Here is a 17,631-nt window from a genome sequence, read left to right on the forward strand (position 1 = left end):
AGTTTTTATGATCTCAATTATGCCTGGAAATTCTGCTTTGGACATCACATCAGCAAGCATGGTGGCCCCTGGCTGTCCACACTGAAATCTGTCCCCTCCCCTCCTGCCAGTCCCTTCCATCATTCATGGAGTACCAGGGCTGAGCGAGACAGCTGGTGCGCAACTCCTCATTCGTGCAGCCAAAAGACCTAGGGACAGGCCCCAAGTGTGAACAAGGACCCACAGGTACATTTGCTTCCTGATTCACAAGCACCCCACGGCTCTCAGAGCCCCTCCACTGCCCAGCGGTTTCACCTCTCTGCTAGCTGATGTCATGTGCTCCTCTTTGTCATTTCTTCAGACAGATCATCAACCACAGGCATCCTTACCTTATATTTTCACATCCCCTTTTGCCAGCTACAGGTCAGTTAACCTTCTCTGAATTTTTAACACCTGCACCAGATTCTTCCTATGTTTTGGCCTCAGCCTTCTGATTATTTACAAACGAACCCACAATCTTTGTTCACTCACACTACCTGTTAACCACTAAAATATCCGGGGAGATTTTTTTTTTTTTAAGTCAAAGTTGCACTACAAAAGGAGTAGCTCATGATATGGGCTCAATATTTATTTCCTCCCCTCCTCACAATCCATATGGTAAATCCTAATCACCCACCCCCACCCCGCAATGGTGTTTGGAGGTGGGGCCTCTGGGAGGTGATGAAGTCAGGGAGGTGGAGCCCCCATCAATGGGAGTAGTGCCCTCAGAAAAGGGGCTCAGTGAGCTCTTTCACTCCCTTTCTGCTACAGGAGGACACAATGAGAAATTATGAGTTGGCAACCCAGGAGAGGACCTTCACCAGAACCAACTCTGCTGGCACATTGATCTCTGACTTCCAGCCTCCAGAACTGTGAGAAATAAATGCTTGTGGTTTCAGCCACCCAGAGTGGCTGTGGGGCAGCAGCCCAAGAGGACTGACTTGGGTGGGATACTGACCATGGGAAAGAAACATCATCACCTCCTTACCCACTAGGTTCATCTTGGCACTGTAACTCCCAAAGTACCGCTCATCCGTGTTGGGCGTGTGGCACTCATACTCCCCAGCATCCCGGGCCTGGAGATCGGTGATGTGCAACAAGGCTGAGTTCCCCTGGACTCTCTCCACGTAGATCTTGCCTCCACGGACACGCTGGGTGTAGATGGCATAAGGGAAGGATGAGTCCACGGTGCTGACGATTTGGACCTCACGCTCCGGGGCGGATGGCAGGTAAATGGACCACTGGAAATTCTGCTCAGAAGGCCCCTGGTAGCCGCTCACATTGCACCAGATGGTGATGTGGGAGCCCTCCGTGCGGTACAGGGGTCCTTCCTGGACGGCAACATGCCGCTGTGCCCACACTACACCTGTGGGAGATATACAGACATGCTCGCTTACTTCTCAGACCAAAACGCAGAGTACGCAGCAAACTTCAAAGGGTTTATTATTTGTGTGACATGACCATATAAATAGCTTGCTGGCCTTTTCGGGGGCGTTCTGTGATTTATAAATATTAATTAAGACACTCTGTGGTAGAGCTCATGGTCCTTAATTTGCATATATGGAAATCTGACTATGCAAAAAGTTGAGGTGCTGTTGCTTATTCAAGGGCTGACCCTTGGGAATTTCATCTAGTCCCTCTGTCATTTGTGTAGCAGTTTTATATCTATTTATTGAGGCTGGTTTTTTTTTTTAAAGATTTTATTTATTTATTCATGAGAGGCACAGAGAGAGAGAGGCAGAGACACAGGCAGAGGGAGAATAGGCTCCATGCAGGAAGCCTGATGTGGGACTCGATCTGAGGTCTCCAGGATCGTGCCCTAGGCTGCAGGCGGTGCTAAACCGCTCAGCCACCGGGGCTGCCCTATTGAGGCTGTTTATAAAGTTTTTAATAAAATGAGCAGGAAAAGTTGAACTCTTGGCACACGTTCAGATGGAAAAAAAGCAACCATCTTGCTATCTGGGCCTGTAGGTCAGAGGGAGTCCTAGGGCTCTTTCTCTGGTGCTGCACCCTTGTTTTCAAATAGCTGCTCCCAGGACAGGAGGTGGAGGGGCATTCCTTATCTCCTCTCCCCTCTGTGAATAGGGACAGAGCTGAGCCCCTGCAGGTGGCTGCAGCTTTAAGCCGAGTGTACACGAATGTGAAAGTATGTGAAGGGCTGAAGCACAGCCCTGCTGCCCAGGATGCCTGCACGCTGGCAGTGGGTTGGGTTGAGGGGAGCTGACAGTGTAGACCTGACCCTGGGATGGCGGCTCTGATTCCCCACTATTCCCCCTGCCTTCTGGCTGGGATATGCCTCTACATACCTTCTCCATGTTCTTAACACGGTCTCTCCCATACACTCAGGGGCTGGGAAATATGGTGAGTTCCATTTCTGATTCCATGCCCAGCCTAACGCTGCTATTGCCTGAGCCGCTGAGCAGGTGGGGGGAGGGTACACCCCCCCCCCGACCTGCCCTCCCCTCAGCAGCAGGTGGGCACGGCAGTTAAGGCAAAAGGAGTGGGTGAGTTCTAGCCACAGCTCTGCCAGCAGCTGGAACTGGCTGTGTCACCTTAGACAGGTTGCTTCTCCTTCCTGGACTTTGATCTCTTCATCTGTAAAATGATTTCCAACAAGGCTTGGGAGTAGACTAGCACATGTGCCAGTGCTGGCTTTGTTAATGTACTAGCTGTGACCTTGGATGAGTTACCTAACATCTCCAAGCCTCAGTTTCCTCATCTGTAAGATGGGGATAATAATGTGTGCCTCACAGAGGTATCAAATAACATCTGCAAAGCCCCTGACACAATTACTCTTCAGTATAGAGCTGCTGGCTAAAAACCTCTCCTGGCTGGAACATTCTGCAGCTCTTGCATCCACAGCAGTTGGCCAGGGACATTCCGATGGCCTCTTGACAATGACAGCATCTCTCTGGGCTACCCACCTCCACCCACAGCTGCAGCCCACTTCCACCCCATGAAAGCTTCCCCTCTCCCTCTCCAAAAAGGAATCACAGTTGCCCCCACTGTAAACCTATCTGATAGCATCCAGCTGATGAACAGCTGGGACAGCTCAAGTACTAGTAGGATGCGGCTCTGCCCAGTCCAGGGGTGCAGCTGGGGAGGGGGCAGTGTTTGTGCCTCTAAGCGAGCTGGCCTTACCTATAAGATGACAGACTTTATAAGGAAAGACATGTGGCTTATCAGCTATAATTCACGGAGAACCTTCCCCTCCCGATCCAAATCTTACCTAGAACCCCAACCTGGCCACAGGAATAAAAACTGGGAACTGAAAAACTGAAGGGTGTGAATTTAATTGATCCACCCTGGTTGACAGCATTCATTAGCACAGAGAGTCACTGAGAAGACAGCTCATTAATTATTTTCAGTATGTTAGAATTTGGTGTATAACATTTTGACTATGTGTACGCTTTCTATGACAACTTAAAATATCTATATGGTGACATCTGAATCAAATGTTTGCACTACTCGAGAAATACAGAACCCTGAAAACAATTTAACTACATTCACAACATTTAGGTCTCGTTGTATTTTGTTGTTCGGTGACGCAAAAGCCACCACTGCTCGTAGTCTGCCGCAGAGAAGGTTAAAGGCAGGTCAGGACTGAGCCGGCTTCTTCAAGGAGCCACACTGAATTCACCGGGGGGGCTTTACAAAGTAGCAGGGCCTCTGCCCACCTGATGTAACTGGCCTGGGGTGCAGCCTGGGCATTAGCATTTTGAAAAAATTCAAATGCAAGGCAGAGTCAAGGACTGCTGCTTTCAGGGGTCTCTACATACTGGCAACCAGGTGTCCAATTAAAAACCATCTCCTAACTTGAAGCTCTCAGCTTTAAGCTCCTTCTTTCTGCAAAGGCTCTGCAAGAATTTGGGTCAAGAAAACTTCATTCTTCTCTAGTGAATGGGCGTAGCACATCCTGGCAACGCAGGGCTTAGCCAGTGGGCATTCTCCTAACAGACCTAACCAAAGTGCTTGATTGTGGGATCACACACACCACTCCCTGAAAAGTAAACAGTGTTAAGTGGCCTCAATGAGCCAGGGCATCAGGGTCAACACAATTTGTCCAAGCCAGAAGCAGGTCATAAATAGCCCTGCCAAACAAATAAGTAAGTAAACACTGGATTGTACTTGAACCACACACATTCAGCTGCATCTGTTCGTTCAGTATCTCTTTTACTTCCTTCCTGTCCCCACAAAGGGCCTTTGACCCCTGAAAATAATGCTGTTCTTAGAGAATGGACCCTAACATAGAAGTAAAAATTACCTTTTTCTTCACATTTTAATTCCTTCTGTATACCTCACCTCCACATTTCCTACTCCTGGCACTGCCCCTCAGTTTTCCAAGACAGTGTTTTGTCTTCAAAGGGACCCAGGCCCCCTACCTGCCAAGGCATCCCCTGGCCTCACAGCCCCTTCCATCTACCCTCTCAGCCTATGACAGAAGACTCCTTCCAAGCAAAGATCACTTTTTCATTATTATTATTACTCTTTTTCACTTTAGACATTCCTATACTTTTTGAATTACTTTGCAACAAGCAAATATCGCTTCCACAGTTTAAAAAGAAAAGAACAAATATACACAGTTTCATATATAACTGTATAAAAAGGATTTTCTGCCTTTTGTGAAGGGTAGAAAAAGAGTGGAGGACAGAAATAAGAACAAAGAGAAAGGGCCATAAATACAAAGTAGTAATGCATATGGTAGATACTAATCTGCCTACACCAGTAATCACTATACTAGTAATCACTCTGAATGTCAATCAGTGGTCTCAACACACCAATTCAAAGACAGAGATTGTTGGAGTGGATCAAAACACATGACCCAACTATATCATATCTACAAGAAATCCACTCAAAATATACAGACACAGACAAGTTAAAAGCAAATGGACAGAGAAAAATATACCATGTAAACACTAATCAAAAGAAAGCAGGCATAGTTATAATAATCTCAGACAGAGCAGATTTCAAAGTAAAAAAAGTTACTACTGATGATGAAGGACATGACATAATTCTCCATGAAGACATAACAATTCTTAATGTGTATGCACATAACAACAGAGCATCATACTGGATGAGGCAAAAACCGATAGAACTGTAGGGAGAAAGAGATGAATCCAGTATTAGAGCTGATGACTACAATACCCCTCTATCAGAAATGGACTGGTCCATCAAGCAGAAAATCAGTAAAGACATAGTTGAACTCAACACCACCATCAGTCAACTGAATATAATGGACATCTATTGACCGCTTCATCCAACAGCGGCAGAGTACACATTCTTCTCAAGCCCACATGGAACATTCACCAAAAGAGACCACATTCTGGACCGTAACACACACCTTAGCAAATTTACAAGACTAGAAATTACAGTGTCTGCTTGCAGACTACACTGGAATTAAACCAGAAATCAGTAACAGAAAAATAACTGGAAAATCCCCAAACACGTGGATATTAAACAACACTCTTCTAAAAAACACCTGGGTCACAAAAGAAGCCTCAAGAGATATTTAAAAATATTTTGTATTAAATGAAAATAAAAGTACAATTTACCAAAATGTGTCGCATGCAGGCAAAACAGTGCTTAGAGGGAAAGTTGTATCATTGAATGCATGTATTAGAAAAGAAGAAAGATCTCAAATCAGTAATCTAAGTTTCCACCTTAAGAAAATAGAATAGAAAAAGGAAATAAAGTCCAAAATAAGCAGAAAAAAAAATCACAAGAATCAGAACAGAAATCAATGAAATTGAAAACAGAAAATCACTGGAGAAAATCAACAAAATCAAAAGTGATTCTTTGAATAGATCAATAAAATCAATAAGCTCTTAGCCAGGATGACTAAGAAAACAGAGAAAGGGCACAAATTACTAATATCAAAAATGAAAGAGAAGATATCACTACAGAGCCCATGAAAATTAAAAGGATAATAAAGGAATCCTATGAACAACTCTGTGCCTACAAATTTGATAACCCAGATGAAATGGATCAATTCCTTGAAAGATACATCTGTGAAAACTCACACAAGAAAGGTGGTTTAAAAAAAAAGAAAGAAAGAAAGAAAGAAAAAGAAAGAAAGAAAGAAAGAAAGAAAGAAAGAAAGAAAGAAAGAAAGAAAGGTGGTTTTAACAGACCTATAAAGGAAATTGATTCAATAATTAATAACCTTCCAAAGCAGAGAGCACCAGGCCCAGATGAGTAAATTCTAACGAACATTTAAGGAAAAAAGTATACCAACTCTCTACAATCTCTTTCAGAAAACAGAAGCAGATGTAACACCTAATAACTCATTTTATGAGGGCAGCACTACGCTAATATTCAAACTAGACCAAGGTATTATAAGAAAATTACAGACCAGTATCTTTGATGAACATAGATGCAAAAATCCTCAACAAAGTATTAGCAAATCAAACCCAACAATTTATAGAATTATCAAGACCATGTATGATTTATCCCAGGTATGCAAGGCTGGTTAAATATTTGAAAATCAATTAATGTAATCTATGGCATCACTAGGCTAAAAAAGAAAAACCACATGATCCTATCAATAGAAGTAGGAAAACCATTTGACAAAATCCAACAACTCTCATTCATTAGGAAGTCACAGTAAACTAGGAACGGAGGGAAATTTTTTCCAACCTATAAAGAATATCTACAAAAAACCTATAGCTAACATCAGACCTAATGGTGAGAAACTCAAAGCTTTCCCACTAAGATCAGATACAATACAAGGATCTTCCCTCTTACTACTTATTTTCAATATCATACTTGGAAGTCCTTGCTAATGCAACAAGGCAAGAAAAGGAAATAAAAAGTATACTTTTATTGGAGGGCAAGTAAGCATATGAAAGATTGGGAAGAAAGAAAAACTCTTTGTTCACAGATGACATGACTGTCTATATAAAAAAAAATCTACAGGAATTGACTACCAAACAAATCCTGAAAGAAATAAGCAATTATAGCAAACTTGTTGCAAGATACAAAGTTAACATACAAAAGTCAATTGCCTTCCTATATAACAACAATGAACAAAGGGAATTTAAAACTGTGAAAAGACAATACCATTTACATTAGTACTCCCCAAAACAAAATAGGTAGAAATCTAACAAGATATACAGAAGATATATACGAAGAAAGCTACAAAACTCTGATGAACAAAATCAAAAAAGAATTAAATAAATGGAGAAAAATCTGATGTTCTTGGATAAAAGGACTCAACATTGTCAAGATACCAGTTCTTCCCAACTTTATCTATAGACTGAATGCAATTCCAAAGTCACAGGAAGTTATTTGTATATATCAACACATCTAAAGTTTATACAGAGAGGCAAAGACCCAGAACAGCCAACACCATCTTGAAAGAAGAGAACAAAGTTGAAGGGCTGAAGCTACTCAACTTTAGTACTTACTATAAAGTAATGAAAACAGCATGGTAATGGAGAAAGAATGGACAAATATAGGTCAATGGAACAAAACAGAGACTCCAGAAATAGACCCCTGTAAATACAGTTAACTAATCTTTGACAAAGGGGCAAAGGCAATCCAGTGGAGCAAAGATAGTCTTTTCAATAAATGGTGCTGACGTACCTGTACAATCACATGCAAAAAATCAAATAAACAAAATGACCAAATCGAAATGCAGATTTATTCCCTTCACAAAAACTAATTCAAAACGGTTCACAGATCTAAATTAACATACAAAACTATGAAACTCCTACAATATAACATAAGAGGAAGCCCAAGTGAACTTGGGTATAGTGATGCCCTTTCGGATACAACACTAAAGGCATGATCCATCGAAAGAAATAATCGATATGCTAAGCTTCATTAAAATTAATCTTCTGCTCTGTGAAAGATAAGATCAAGAGAATTAGAAGACATGCTACTGACTGGGAGAAAATATTTGCAAAAGACACGTCTGATAAAGACTGTTAACCCAAAAAATATACAACGAATGTTTAAAACTCAAAAATAAGAAAAAAAATCTGATTAAAAAATGAGCCAAAGATCTTAGGAGACACCCCACTGAAGAAGATATTGGAGGGCAAGTAAGCATATGAAAGGCTGCTCCACATCATGTCACAAGGAATATAGAAATGAAAACAACAAAAAAAGATACTACTACAAGCCTGTAAGAGTGGCCAAAATCTGGAATCCTGACAACACCAAAAGCTAACAACGATGTAGAGCAAGAAGAACTCTCCATTCATTGCTAGTGGGAATGCAAAACAGGTATTACCCAAAGGTGTTGAAAACTTCTGATTATACAAAAACCAGCACACAAATGTTTATATCAGCTTTATTCACAATTGTCAAAAGGTAGAAGCAATCAAGATGGTCTTCAGTATAGAGAAACAAACTGTGGTACATCCAGAACACAGAATAATATTCAGCACTAAAAATAAATTAGCTTTTTAACCCTGAAAAGACATGAAGTAACTTTAAACACATAGTATTAAGTGAAAGAAGCCAATCAAGAAAGGCTACTAACAAAATGCAAGCATATTATATGCTTCCAACTATGTGACATTCTAGAAAAGGCCAAGTTATGGAGACAAAAGAAATTTCAGTGGTTGCTGGAGATGGGGAGATAAATAGGCAGAGCACAGAGGATTTTTAGGGCAGTAAAGATACTCTATATGATAATGTAATGATGAACACATTTGACTATATACTTATGGAAACCCATAGGGTATAGCACAGGAAGTGTGAACCCTCGGGGAAACTATGGACTTCAGGCGATTATGATGTGTCAATGCAGGTTCATCCTGGGTTAATAAATGTACCAGTCTGATGAGTGATGTGGATAATGCATGAGGTTATTTATGTGTGGAGGCAGGGGCGTATGGGAAATTTCTGTATCTTCCTCTGGATTTTGTTGTAAACCTAAAAAAGTTTAGAGAGAAAATACTGGGTAATAGGAAGGCAAGTGATTTTTATTTTCTTCTTTGTAGTTTACTCCTCCCCACCCTCATCCTCTGCAAAGATTATGTACTAGTTATATAAATAGGAAAGGAATTTAACCAAAAATAAAAGTGACATATGATTGCCATACAAAATTTTGTCCATATTGACTAGAATGGTAGGATTAAAAAAATATGAATTTGGTCTTTGTCCCTGGTTTCTGGCCCAGAGCTTCTAAAACCCTTGTAATTTCCTGAGTGACAGGAATGTCTTTTGTCATTCATAAAGAGTCCCTTATATCCCTAAGGAGTTATGCTGATTTATGGTGGGCTTTTGGATGGTCTTAAGAGAGGAACTGGCCATGCTGAGAAGGTTGAAACTGTCAACCCCACCTCACTCTAGGGAGGAGGTAGGGGGCAAGAGATTGAGTTCAATCATCAATGGCCAATGATTTAATCAACCATGCCTATGTAATAAAGCCCCCATATAAAAACCCTAAAGGAGAGGGTTAGGAAAACCTCTAGGTCAATTTGCAGGGAGGGTGGCACGCCTGGAGAGGACACAGAGGTTACCCTCCATACCTTGCCCTTTGCACTGACTGGAAATGCAGAAGTGCTAGAGTATGACTTCCAAGGCAAGGCTATAAAAAGACAAGAGTTTCTGCCTTCTTCTCTGGGACCACATATAACCGTGTCAGGAAGATATCAAAGCAGCCCCCTCTGCTCAGGTCTACCCGAGGCCTCCAGCCAACAACCAGGCCCAGCCAAGATGACTGTACGCTGTCGGGAGCCACAGAGTCAGAGCCACCAGAGCTGAGATGCTCCTAGATTCCTCATGGACGGAAACTGTTGTGTTGTTTTTCTGTATCATTTTAAGAATTTTATAGACAAATGCGGTAATTACTGCTTTCACCGAGTACACACAGCTTCTCCAATCAAAATCCTTTTTTAAGACTACGTTTTTTAAGAACATTTTTAGGTTTACAATAAAACTGAGAAGAACTGTTGCTTTAAGCCTCGAGTTTTGGGATAATTTGTTTTGTACCAATATATGACCAATATCAACAGCTGTGAGTCCTAAGATTTAATGAAATACTGTGTTCCATACCCATGTATGTGTCTTCTGGAAAAAGGGTCCATAAATCTCAAAAGATTCTGAAAGCAATTTAAGGGCCAGAAAAGAGTTAAGAATATTGCTTTAGAATATTACATGATCATTAGGATAGTCTATGTCCTTTTAGATTTACTTGTGAAAGTCTCCAGTCACATAAACACATGGTATCTATCACTTAACTAGTTTTTCAAGATACTACATATCCCAGGATGCTCTTTTTTCCTTTGTATTAAGTCCTAGATGAACCTGGCTAGGGGCAGTATGATTCAGGAGTTAGTGAGCAGGAGGGGTCACTGTGCCTGTGGAAACTAGCTTCTCATGCATTTTTTTGGAATATGCCTAGGCTCAGGTAACCCACATCTCTAGGCAAAGGATCCAACTGCTATGCTTGTGATGCATGACTGAGCATGTCAAAGCATCAAAGGACCTAGCTCACTGTTCCACGTCTGTTCTTCCAGTTTTGGTCTCTACAATTATCAAAGCTCACTCAGCACCCAGCTGGTACAAATTCTACACACAACTCCATCACACTGGCATATTTCTTTATCTATAAAATGGGAATAATGCAATGCACCATATCTCAATCTCACAGGCAACCCCAGAGGTCACATAATATTGCAAAAGCCACTAAATGAATATTTCAGGATTCCAGTTAATTTCTGGCCAACATGAGATAATCTAAAAACAGGAAAAGTCTCTGTAAGTACCAGAGCATAAAAGGAACATCAATGTTTAACTTTTGGCTAAAAATGAAAAATGGCATAGGTAGTAAAATAATGTTAAAAAAAATACTATACCAGGGCTCAGTGATTGAAAATTTGCCTTTGGTTCAGGGCGTGATCCCAGGGTCCTGGGATCGAGTTCCACATCAGGGTCCTCATAGGGAGCCTACTTCTTGGTCTCCCTATGTCTCTGCCTCTCTGTGTCTCTCATGAATAAATAAACAAAATCTTAAAAATAAATAATAAAAAAGTAAAAAAGTTAAAAAAAAAAACATTAAGCCACCAACGGCCGGAGGAGCTGTAGCAGTGTGATATATTAGCTCTTGCTGTGCAACTCATTTCTCCCACGTGCCATGACAAGGTGTATTTTCTAAACACGGCTTAACAACACCTCCTGTCTCATGTGCTCTTCTTACTGTGACCATGCCATTGGAGGTGGAGTTTAATTCCCCTCCCTTTGAGCCTGGATGGGCCTATGACCCTGTGAACGTCAGGATTCAGTCCTAAACAAGTGACACAGCGATCTGCTCTGCTACCCGGTGTCCTGTGCTGCGGTGGAAGAATTTCCAGTGTCCTAAGGCTGCCATGCTATGAGGAAGCCCAAGGCACAGGGAAGGGTCCTGAGGAGGGTCCAGAGCCTGAGAGAGCCCAAGAGAGTTCGCCATCCACAGCCACCACCACTGCCAGCCATGTACGTGAATGAGCCTTCATATGATTGCTCAGCTACAAGTAGCTGCCCAGCCTTGGAATCTTCCCAGCAGAGACCCCAGACCCCTGGGGGAACAGACAGAAGCCATCCCTGGCTAGGCCCACCTGAATTCCTGACCCACTGATTCTGTGAACGTGATAAAATGGTTGTTTTAAGCAACTGAGTTCTGGAGTAATCGGTTGCATGGCCAGGAGAACTGAAACATACACTATACTTCCAACCAACATTTTTTGAGTACCTATTATATGAAGGGGGCCAGGCCAGAAACTAAGGGAGAGATTCGTAAGACATATTTTTATGCGAAGCTGAAAATCCCAAAGGAAATATACCTCAGTGATCATTATTATACGACACAATGTGATGGCAGGGAGGTGCAAAGTGCTAGGTTAATAAGGCCTGTCAGAAGGAGAAAGTAGGTCCCAACAGGCTTCATAGAATTAGGGGTGTTTGAACTGGGTCTTGAAGCAGGGGGGAATACATGCCACACAAAAAAACTGTAGTATGTTCTAGGACCCACAAGAAGTCTGCCAAGGGCTCCTGTCCCATGCCCGAAAGGCACCTGAGTGCCGGGCAGGAGAGGGCCCTGGAAGGCACACCAACAAAGTCAGACCTGTCCTCCGGGACAGGGCAAGTTGAGAAAGAAGCTAGCAAAGGACAAGTGAGGACACAGATCAGATTTGTGTCTCTGAGTCCTTGTCCTGGTGGCAAGTGGAGGACAGAGAAGAGGGCAAGACTGGAAGCAGGGAGACTGAATTAATAGTTGAATGAGACAAGAGGAGGGCCTGGCCTGGTTTTTAAGTTCAAGGACAAAAATATCACTCATTCCTTCTTCTTCTTCTTCTTCTTCTTCTTCTTTCTTCTTCTTCTTCTTCTTCTTCTTCTTCTTCTTCTTCTTCTTCTTCTTCTTCTTCTTCTTTCTTCCTCTTCTTCCTCTTCCTCCTCTTCCTCCTCTTCCTCCTCTTCCTCCTCTTCCTCCTCTTCCTCCTCTTCCTCCTCTTCCTCCTCCTCCTCCTCCTCCTCCTCCTCCTCCTCCTCCTCCTCCTCCTCCTCTCTTCTTCTTCTTCTTCTTCTTCTTCTTCTTCTTCTTTTTTTAATTCCCCAGTGGTACCTAAAATAGAGCTCGTCTAAAGCTGATGATTAGTTAATGTTAAATTATTGATGCGGCTGCTCAGGAGGTATAACTTACCAGCTGCAGAACCGGCAGAGAAGATGGCAAACACCATGATTCACTTCACCCCAAACTGACTGATCTCCGTGACATGTACCCTGCTGAGTCATGGCAAGGCTGCCTCGTTGTCTACGCTGTCAGCTCTCTACGTTAGGACTTCGAGGGAGTGAGCCCCTGGGCTGGGTCCCTGCTTCCCGGCTGCGGCCTCATTTACGCATTCCCAAATGCTGAAGCTGCCACCTTCGAAAGCTGCTGAACTTCCACTTCAAAAATCCTTTAAGCATTCCGATATTTACTTCAATTAGAATATTTAAAACAAATTTTAATGAAAATATTACAAGCCTTCAAACTCTTCCCGACACCAGCATCATCCTCCTTCCCCCTCAATTCCCCAGAGACGAGCACTGCTATGCTTCAGAGATATGCCGCTCTAGACTCTTCTTAAAAATCCATGTACATCGCTTCTCAGCCTTTTGGCTAAGATCAAGTGTAAAAATCCGTGTACATACAGATACTCACACACACATATATACACATACACATGTATGTGTATGTGTATATATATATAATCCTTGAAAATACACAGTATCACTCCCCACTTTTTTTTTAAACATTTCATTTATTTATTTCAGAGAAAGAGAGAGAACACAAGCAGGGGGGAGGGGCAGAGGGAGAAGGAGAACCAAACTCCCCACTGAGCACAGAGCCCAAGGCAGGGCTTGATCCCAGGACCCTGAGATTACGACCTGAGCCAAAGGCAGCTGCTTAACCGACTGAGCCACCCAGATGCTACGTTTTTACATAAACACTTTGGTTCCATACACACATGCTCCTTGGCTTTGTTCCTCAATACTTTTGAGATTAAATATAATTCTAGTTCCTGCCTTTGACACAGCTATATAGTATCCTCTCCTGGGATGACAGCACATTTTATTTGTTCCCCTATGGACGGAGACTTAGGTGATTTCTAATTATTTTGCTATGACCAACATGTCCTCCTCTTTGCACGTGCCTCCCACTGTAACAAGCACTCCAGTGGGTCGTAAGGGGTAACTTGCTTTGAGCACCCCTTGCTTGGTGAACTAAGTCCCTTGGTCTGGAGCAGAACTAACCTGCTTTCCTTAAGATATGCAGACCGTTGGCCTTGAGGACTAAAGGACCAGACTCTCCCAGGAGATAAGGTCTGACTACATGAAAACAGCCGTCCTAGACGCCAGCAAGTCCGTTCAGGGTCACGTCCACCTCGGACGGACCAACTGCCAGGGCACCTGCTTCTCCTGCATGAGCACTCCCCTCTCCCTCCCCTTTGAACCCTTCCAGCCTCACCTAGATGGGGAAGATGGTCTCCGAAGGTTCATCCACCATTTTCCCAGGTTGCCAGCTTCCTGCGTAAAGCAAGCTTTCCTTTCCTACCATCACTTGGCTGCCAAGTATTGATTTTCGAGCAGTGAGTAGCTTCACCTGAATTCAGAACCTGTGCTCTGTCCAGGAACGCTACCTCTTTGTCCTTTCCTCACCCAAGTGTGTACAATCTTCCTGCTTCTCTCTCCTTAACCATTTAACCCACAGGGAAGACTTGAGCCCTTCTAGGATGCCTAGGCTCTTTCACCCCACGACATGCTTGGCACTAGGATTAGCCCCAAAGACTACATCTCCGACCTCTTCTTCTCCCTCTCCTGTCATTCACCCCCACCATGGCCTTCCACTCCCTTCCCAGAAAAGGTAGGGCTAATGTCCCAGAGTCCCACCCACCCTCTCACACTCCTACTCATCCATCCTAAGGACAGCACAGCATGGAAGGAGTATCTCGAAAGGTAGATGGGGGAGCCCTGCAGCTTGACCTAACCATGCCCATGGCTAAGGTAACAGACCCTTTTCCCAACAACACCAGGACTAAAGGCAGCATATCCAATGGAAAATGGTTATAATTGAATATAAGTACCAGTATTTGCTTTCTATTTTCTGGAGGAGAAAAAAAATTAAAAGATGGAATCAGATTACTTGCCTGTAAATGCTCTCCCTGTAATTATCCTAGATCTACTGACCACTGTTTCCTTCCATCCACTTTCAAAGATAACAGAAATGCACTGAGCGTCAGGCTGATTCTTTTTAATAAGAGTGCAGCCTCATGGCACATTCCCCTGCCAAGTCCAGTGGCCTAGGAACCACAAGCTTCACATGAGTTCCAGTAAAAGGACCCTCCCTGGGAACCAGCAAAGGCCTGCTCCCCCTGCCCCACCCCCACAAGCATGCATTTCATAATTGTTGCTGCTGGTGCTCTTGAAGGGGGCATTTCTGGACAGGGATGCCCCAGTTTCAGCAAGTTCTCAGACTGATTGAGAGGTATCTCCTGGACCTCCAAGCAGTCTCTTTACTGGCCATCACCACCATCCCCCACAGGGAGCAAACTAAAGCCCCTCCTTGGTTTCCCTATCACACCCTGTCCTCTGGTTCTTCCTCCCAGAAGCTGGTAGGTTTCCTCTCTAGGTCTCTCTTGATGTTCTCATGGCCCCAGGAAGAGGATGCCAAGCCCAGGTCCTTCCTGAAAAATGCCAAGAGGGGTCCTTTGGGCGGCATTACGATGTCAGCTCGCTCAGGCAGCAAGGAATGCAGAAGATCTTGAGGAGCTTGTCCAGGGCATCAAGAATTAGACCAATATCTGGATGTGAACAGGTGCCCATGGCTTCAGGAAGCACATGAGAGCTGTGTCGTGTCCCTCCACACAATGTCCCACTCCTTACCTGTTTTGTGTTCCAATGTCAAGGCCATGGAAACAGATGGGGGGGGGGTGCCCAGCTGCCAAGAGACAGGTTTTTTTTTTATTATTATTATAAGGGACAGGTTTTGAATGGATGGTCTTCAGAGGGGCCTCAGAGCAGCTTCCTCCTCCTGGTACAGCCCCTCCAGCTCCCCCTCAGCAAGCACTCCTGGTACAAACCATTAATGCTCTTCTCCCAACTCCGCCCAAGGCCACAGCCTTCTCCCCATGTTCTCCTGGCCTATTGGAGGCCATGCTGTGACTCCCAGTGGGAATCTCTAGAAACTGAGGAACTCAGTTACTATCCATGCATGCCCTGAGCTCAGTGCTTGAGGTCTGTCCGACACTTCAGTAAACATGATCGATGGATGAGCCAACGAGCCAACAAGTCCGGCAGGCTCCAAGCGTCCACTTCTCCAAAGTTAGGAAGAGCCCAAAACACTGGCCTTCAGTTCTAGAGGTACCCAGGCAGTTTCCTCTGGGAGCCAGCCTGACTTTGGAGGACAGTAAGGGAAGCAGATGGGCTGGCAAGCAGAGATGACCATTCTCCTGACCATAACCATCCCCATACACATGTGGGCCATCCTCGTGGATGTTAGCCAGCTAATCACAAGAATTTGAACTCAGGGGCCCATTCGACTACTCAAGTATGTATGTGTGTGGGGTAGAGAATGTATGATAAGTAACACCATGGAAGTTCAAAGCAACCCAAGAGTATGGGTCATAGACTTTGGAAGGCCTGGAACTGGAAACCCACATGACTTGACTACTTCCTCAAGACAGCTTTACTTCTCTCTTCAAAGATGGGCTTTCTTTGCTTGGCCAAAATTTCTGTGCTCCAAGAATGCAGCTCACATATACCTACCATTATCTCTGCACTCACCTGCAATGCCCCACTACGGCTCTCTGTACAAACTCCCTAGATATTAACCTCAAAGGCTAACTTGTAGATTTGGGGGTTGTTTATGACACACACTTCACCCCACCCAGGTCCAGCCAGACTTGTCGAGATGGGCTTCTGTATTCCATTATCCGGCATACAACCACTGCCCCCTTGGTCCCTGCTGCATACAAGGCGGCAGGGACAATGGGGGAGGGGGCCACCCCCACTCCAAGTGTGAGTGGACAGGCACCCTGGAATATGTCTAACACACTAACAAAGAACCAACATCTACACTCAACTAAAAATTAAGAGTCAAGTTCATGGACATACCCTCTGGGGATTTCCCCAAGCCCCTGTTACCTTTATCGTAATAATTCAAGGCCCTTCCTGCTCTTTCAGCTTTGACTTTCATTGCTGGTAGTTCAGTCTCTTGCACTTTGCCCTCCTCTGTGGGCAACCCTTGGGTTGCATATTTTTCCCATGTAATTCAAGGAAGATGCTTTGACCATGACTGCCACCAGGCACTGAGTAGTGGGTCCCCTGCTTGTTCTTACTGGGAGGCATGTACATAGAAAACCCAACTCTGGATGTGGAGATTTACTCTGCAACAGTGCAGAGACGAGAGCTGGGGAGTCAGAACACCGCCCCAAGGTGTGGGGGGCCATGCTGGCACAGAGGAGATGGGCTTCCTAAAGGGCAGCAAAACAAGGAGCAACACATGGGAGTGGGGAGGAGGGGTCGCAGAAGCAGGGAGAGGTCCACTTGGTAAGGCTCTATGATGGAAATTACAGCCCTTCTCCATGGGGTGAAATATTATACAACCAACAAAAATCATGGAGAAAACTATGATGAGCACCTAAAAATGCTGAAAGCCCATTATGAAGTTAAAGAAAGAAAAAGCTCTAAAGGGTCTGAAAGTGTTTTTGTCTAGAACCTCTCACCCTGCTATATATGCCTGCAGAAAGTATGGGGCTCATATGCAGGACGATGCTACAGGACAGGAGAGTAACAAGGGACTGGGTTTCCTTGCATGTCGTGTTTCCTAAGCATTCTGCACTTAGCACGGATTACTCCTGGAATGAGGACAAGTGGTCACAAGGCATTCCTCAGACCACCTTCCCCCTCATCCTGTAAAAACAGGAGTCAAAGAGGGGTAAATGCATTTGTGCAGATCAATCCAAGGTTGTGTGTGCGGGGCATGGGGGGTGGCCAAGTGGCCTGTGTGGGGTGGGGGGGGGTGATGTGACACGGGGAAGGGCTGAGAGTGAATAGATGGCAAAATCGGCCAGGGCCAGGCTGGCCAGGTGACCTGGCAGGTGTGACACGTCACATGGTTAATCAGTTGCCCTCTATTTGAGC

The 17,631-nt window shown here is 44.1% G+C and overlaps 1 protein-coding gene across 3 annotated transcripts in view; it reads right to left on the reverse strand.

The window, feature by feature from the left end:
- Positions 1-17,631, reverse strand: part of IGSF3 (immunoglobulin superfamily member 3) — a 92,302-nt gene that overhangs the window by 39,896 nt on the left and 34,775 nt on the right. For 2 of the 3 annotated variants that reach the window (XM_055312337.1, XM_055312335.1), the window contains exon 3: positions 1,007-1,384. In XM_055312337.1, coding sequence (XP_055168312.1) covers positions 1,007-1,384 — 378 coding nt within the window. Of the gene's footprint in view, positions 1-1,006; positions 1,385-12,649; positions 12,917-17,631 lie in introns of those variants that run through there. The other variant, XM_055312336.1, reaches the window with a different exon arrangement.

Source organism: Nyctereutes procyonoides, unplaced genomic scaffold (assembly GCF_905146905.1).
Source record: "Nyctereutes procyonoides isolate TBG_1078 unplaced genomic scaffold, NYPRO_anot_genome, whole genome shotgun sequence".
NCBI lineage: Eukaryota > Metazoa > Chordata > Mammalia > Carnivora > Canidae > Nyctereutes > Nyctereutes procyonoides.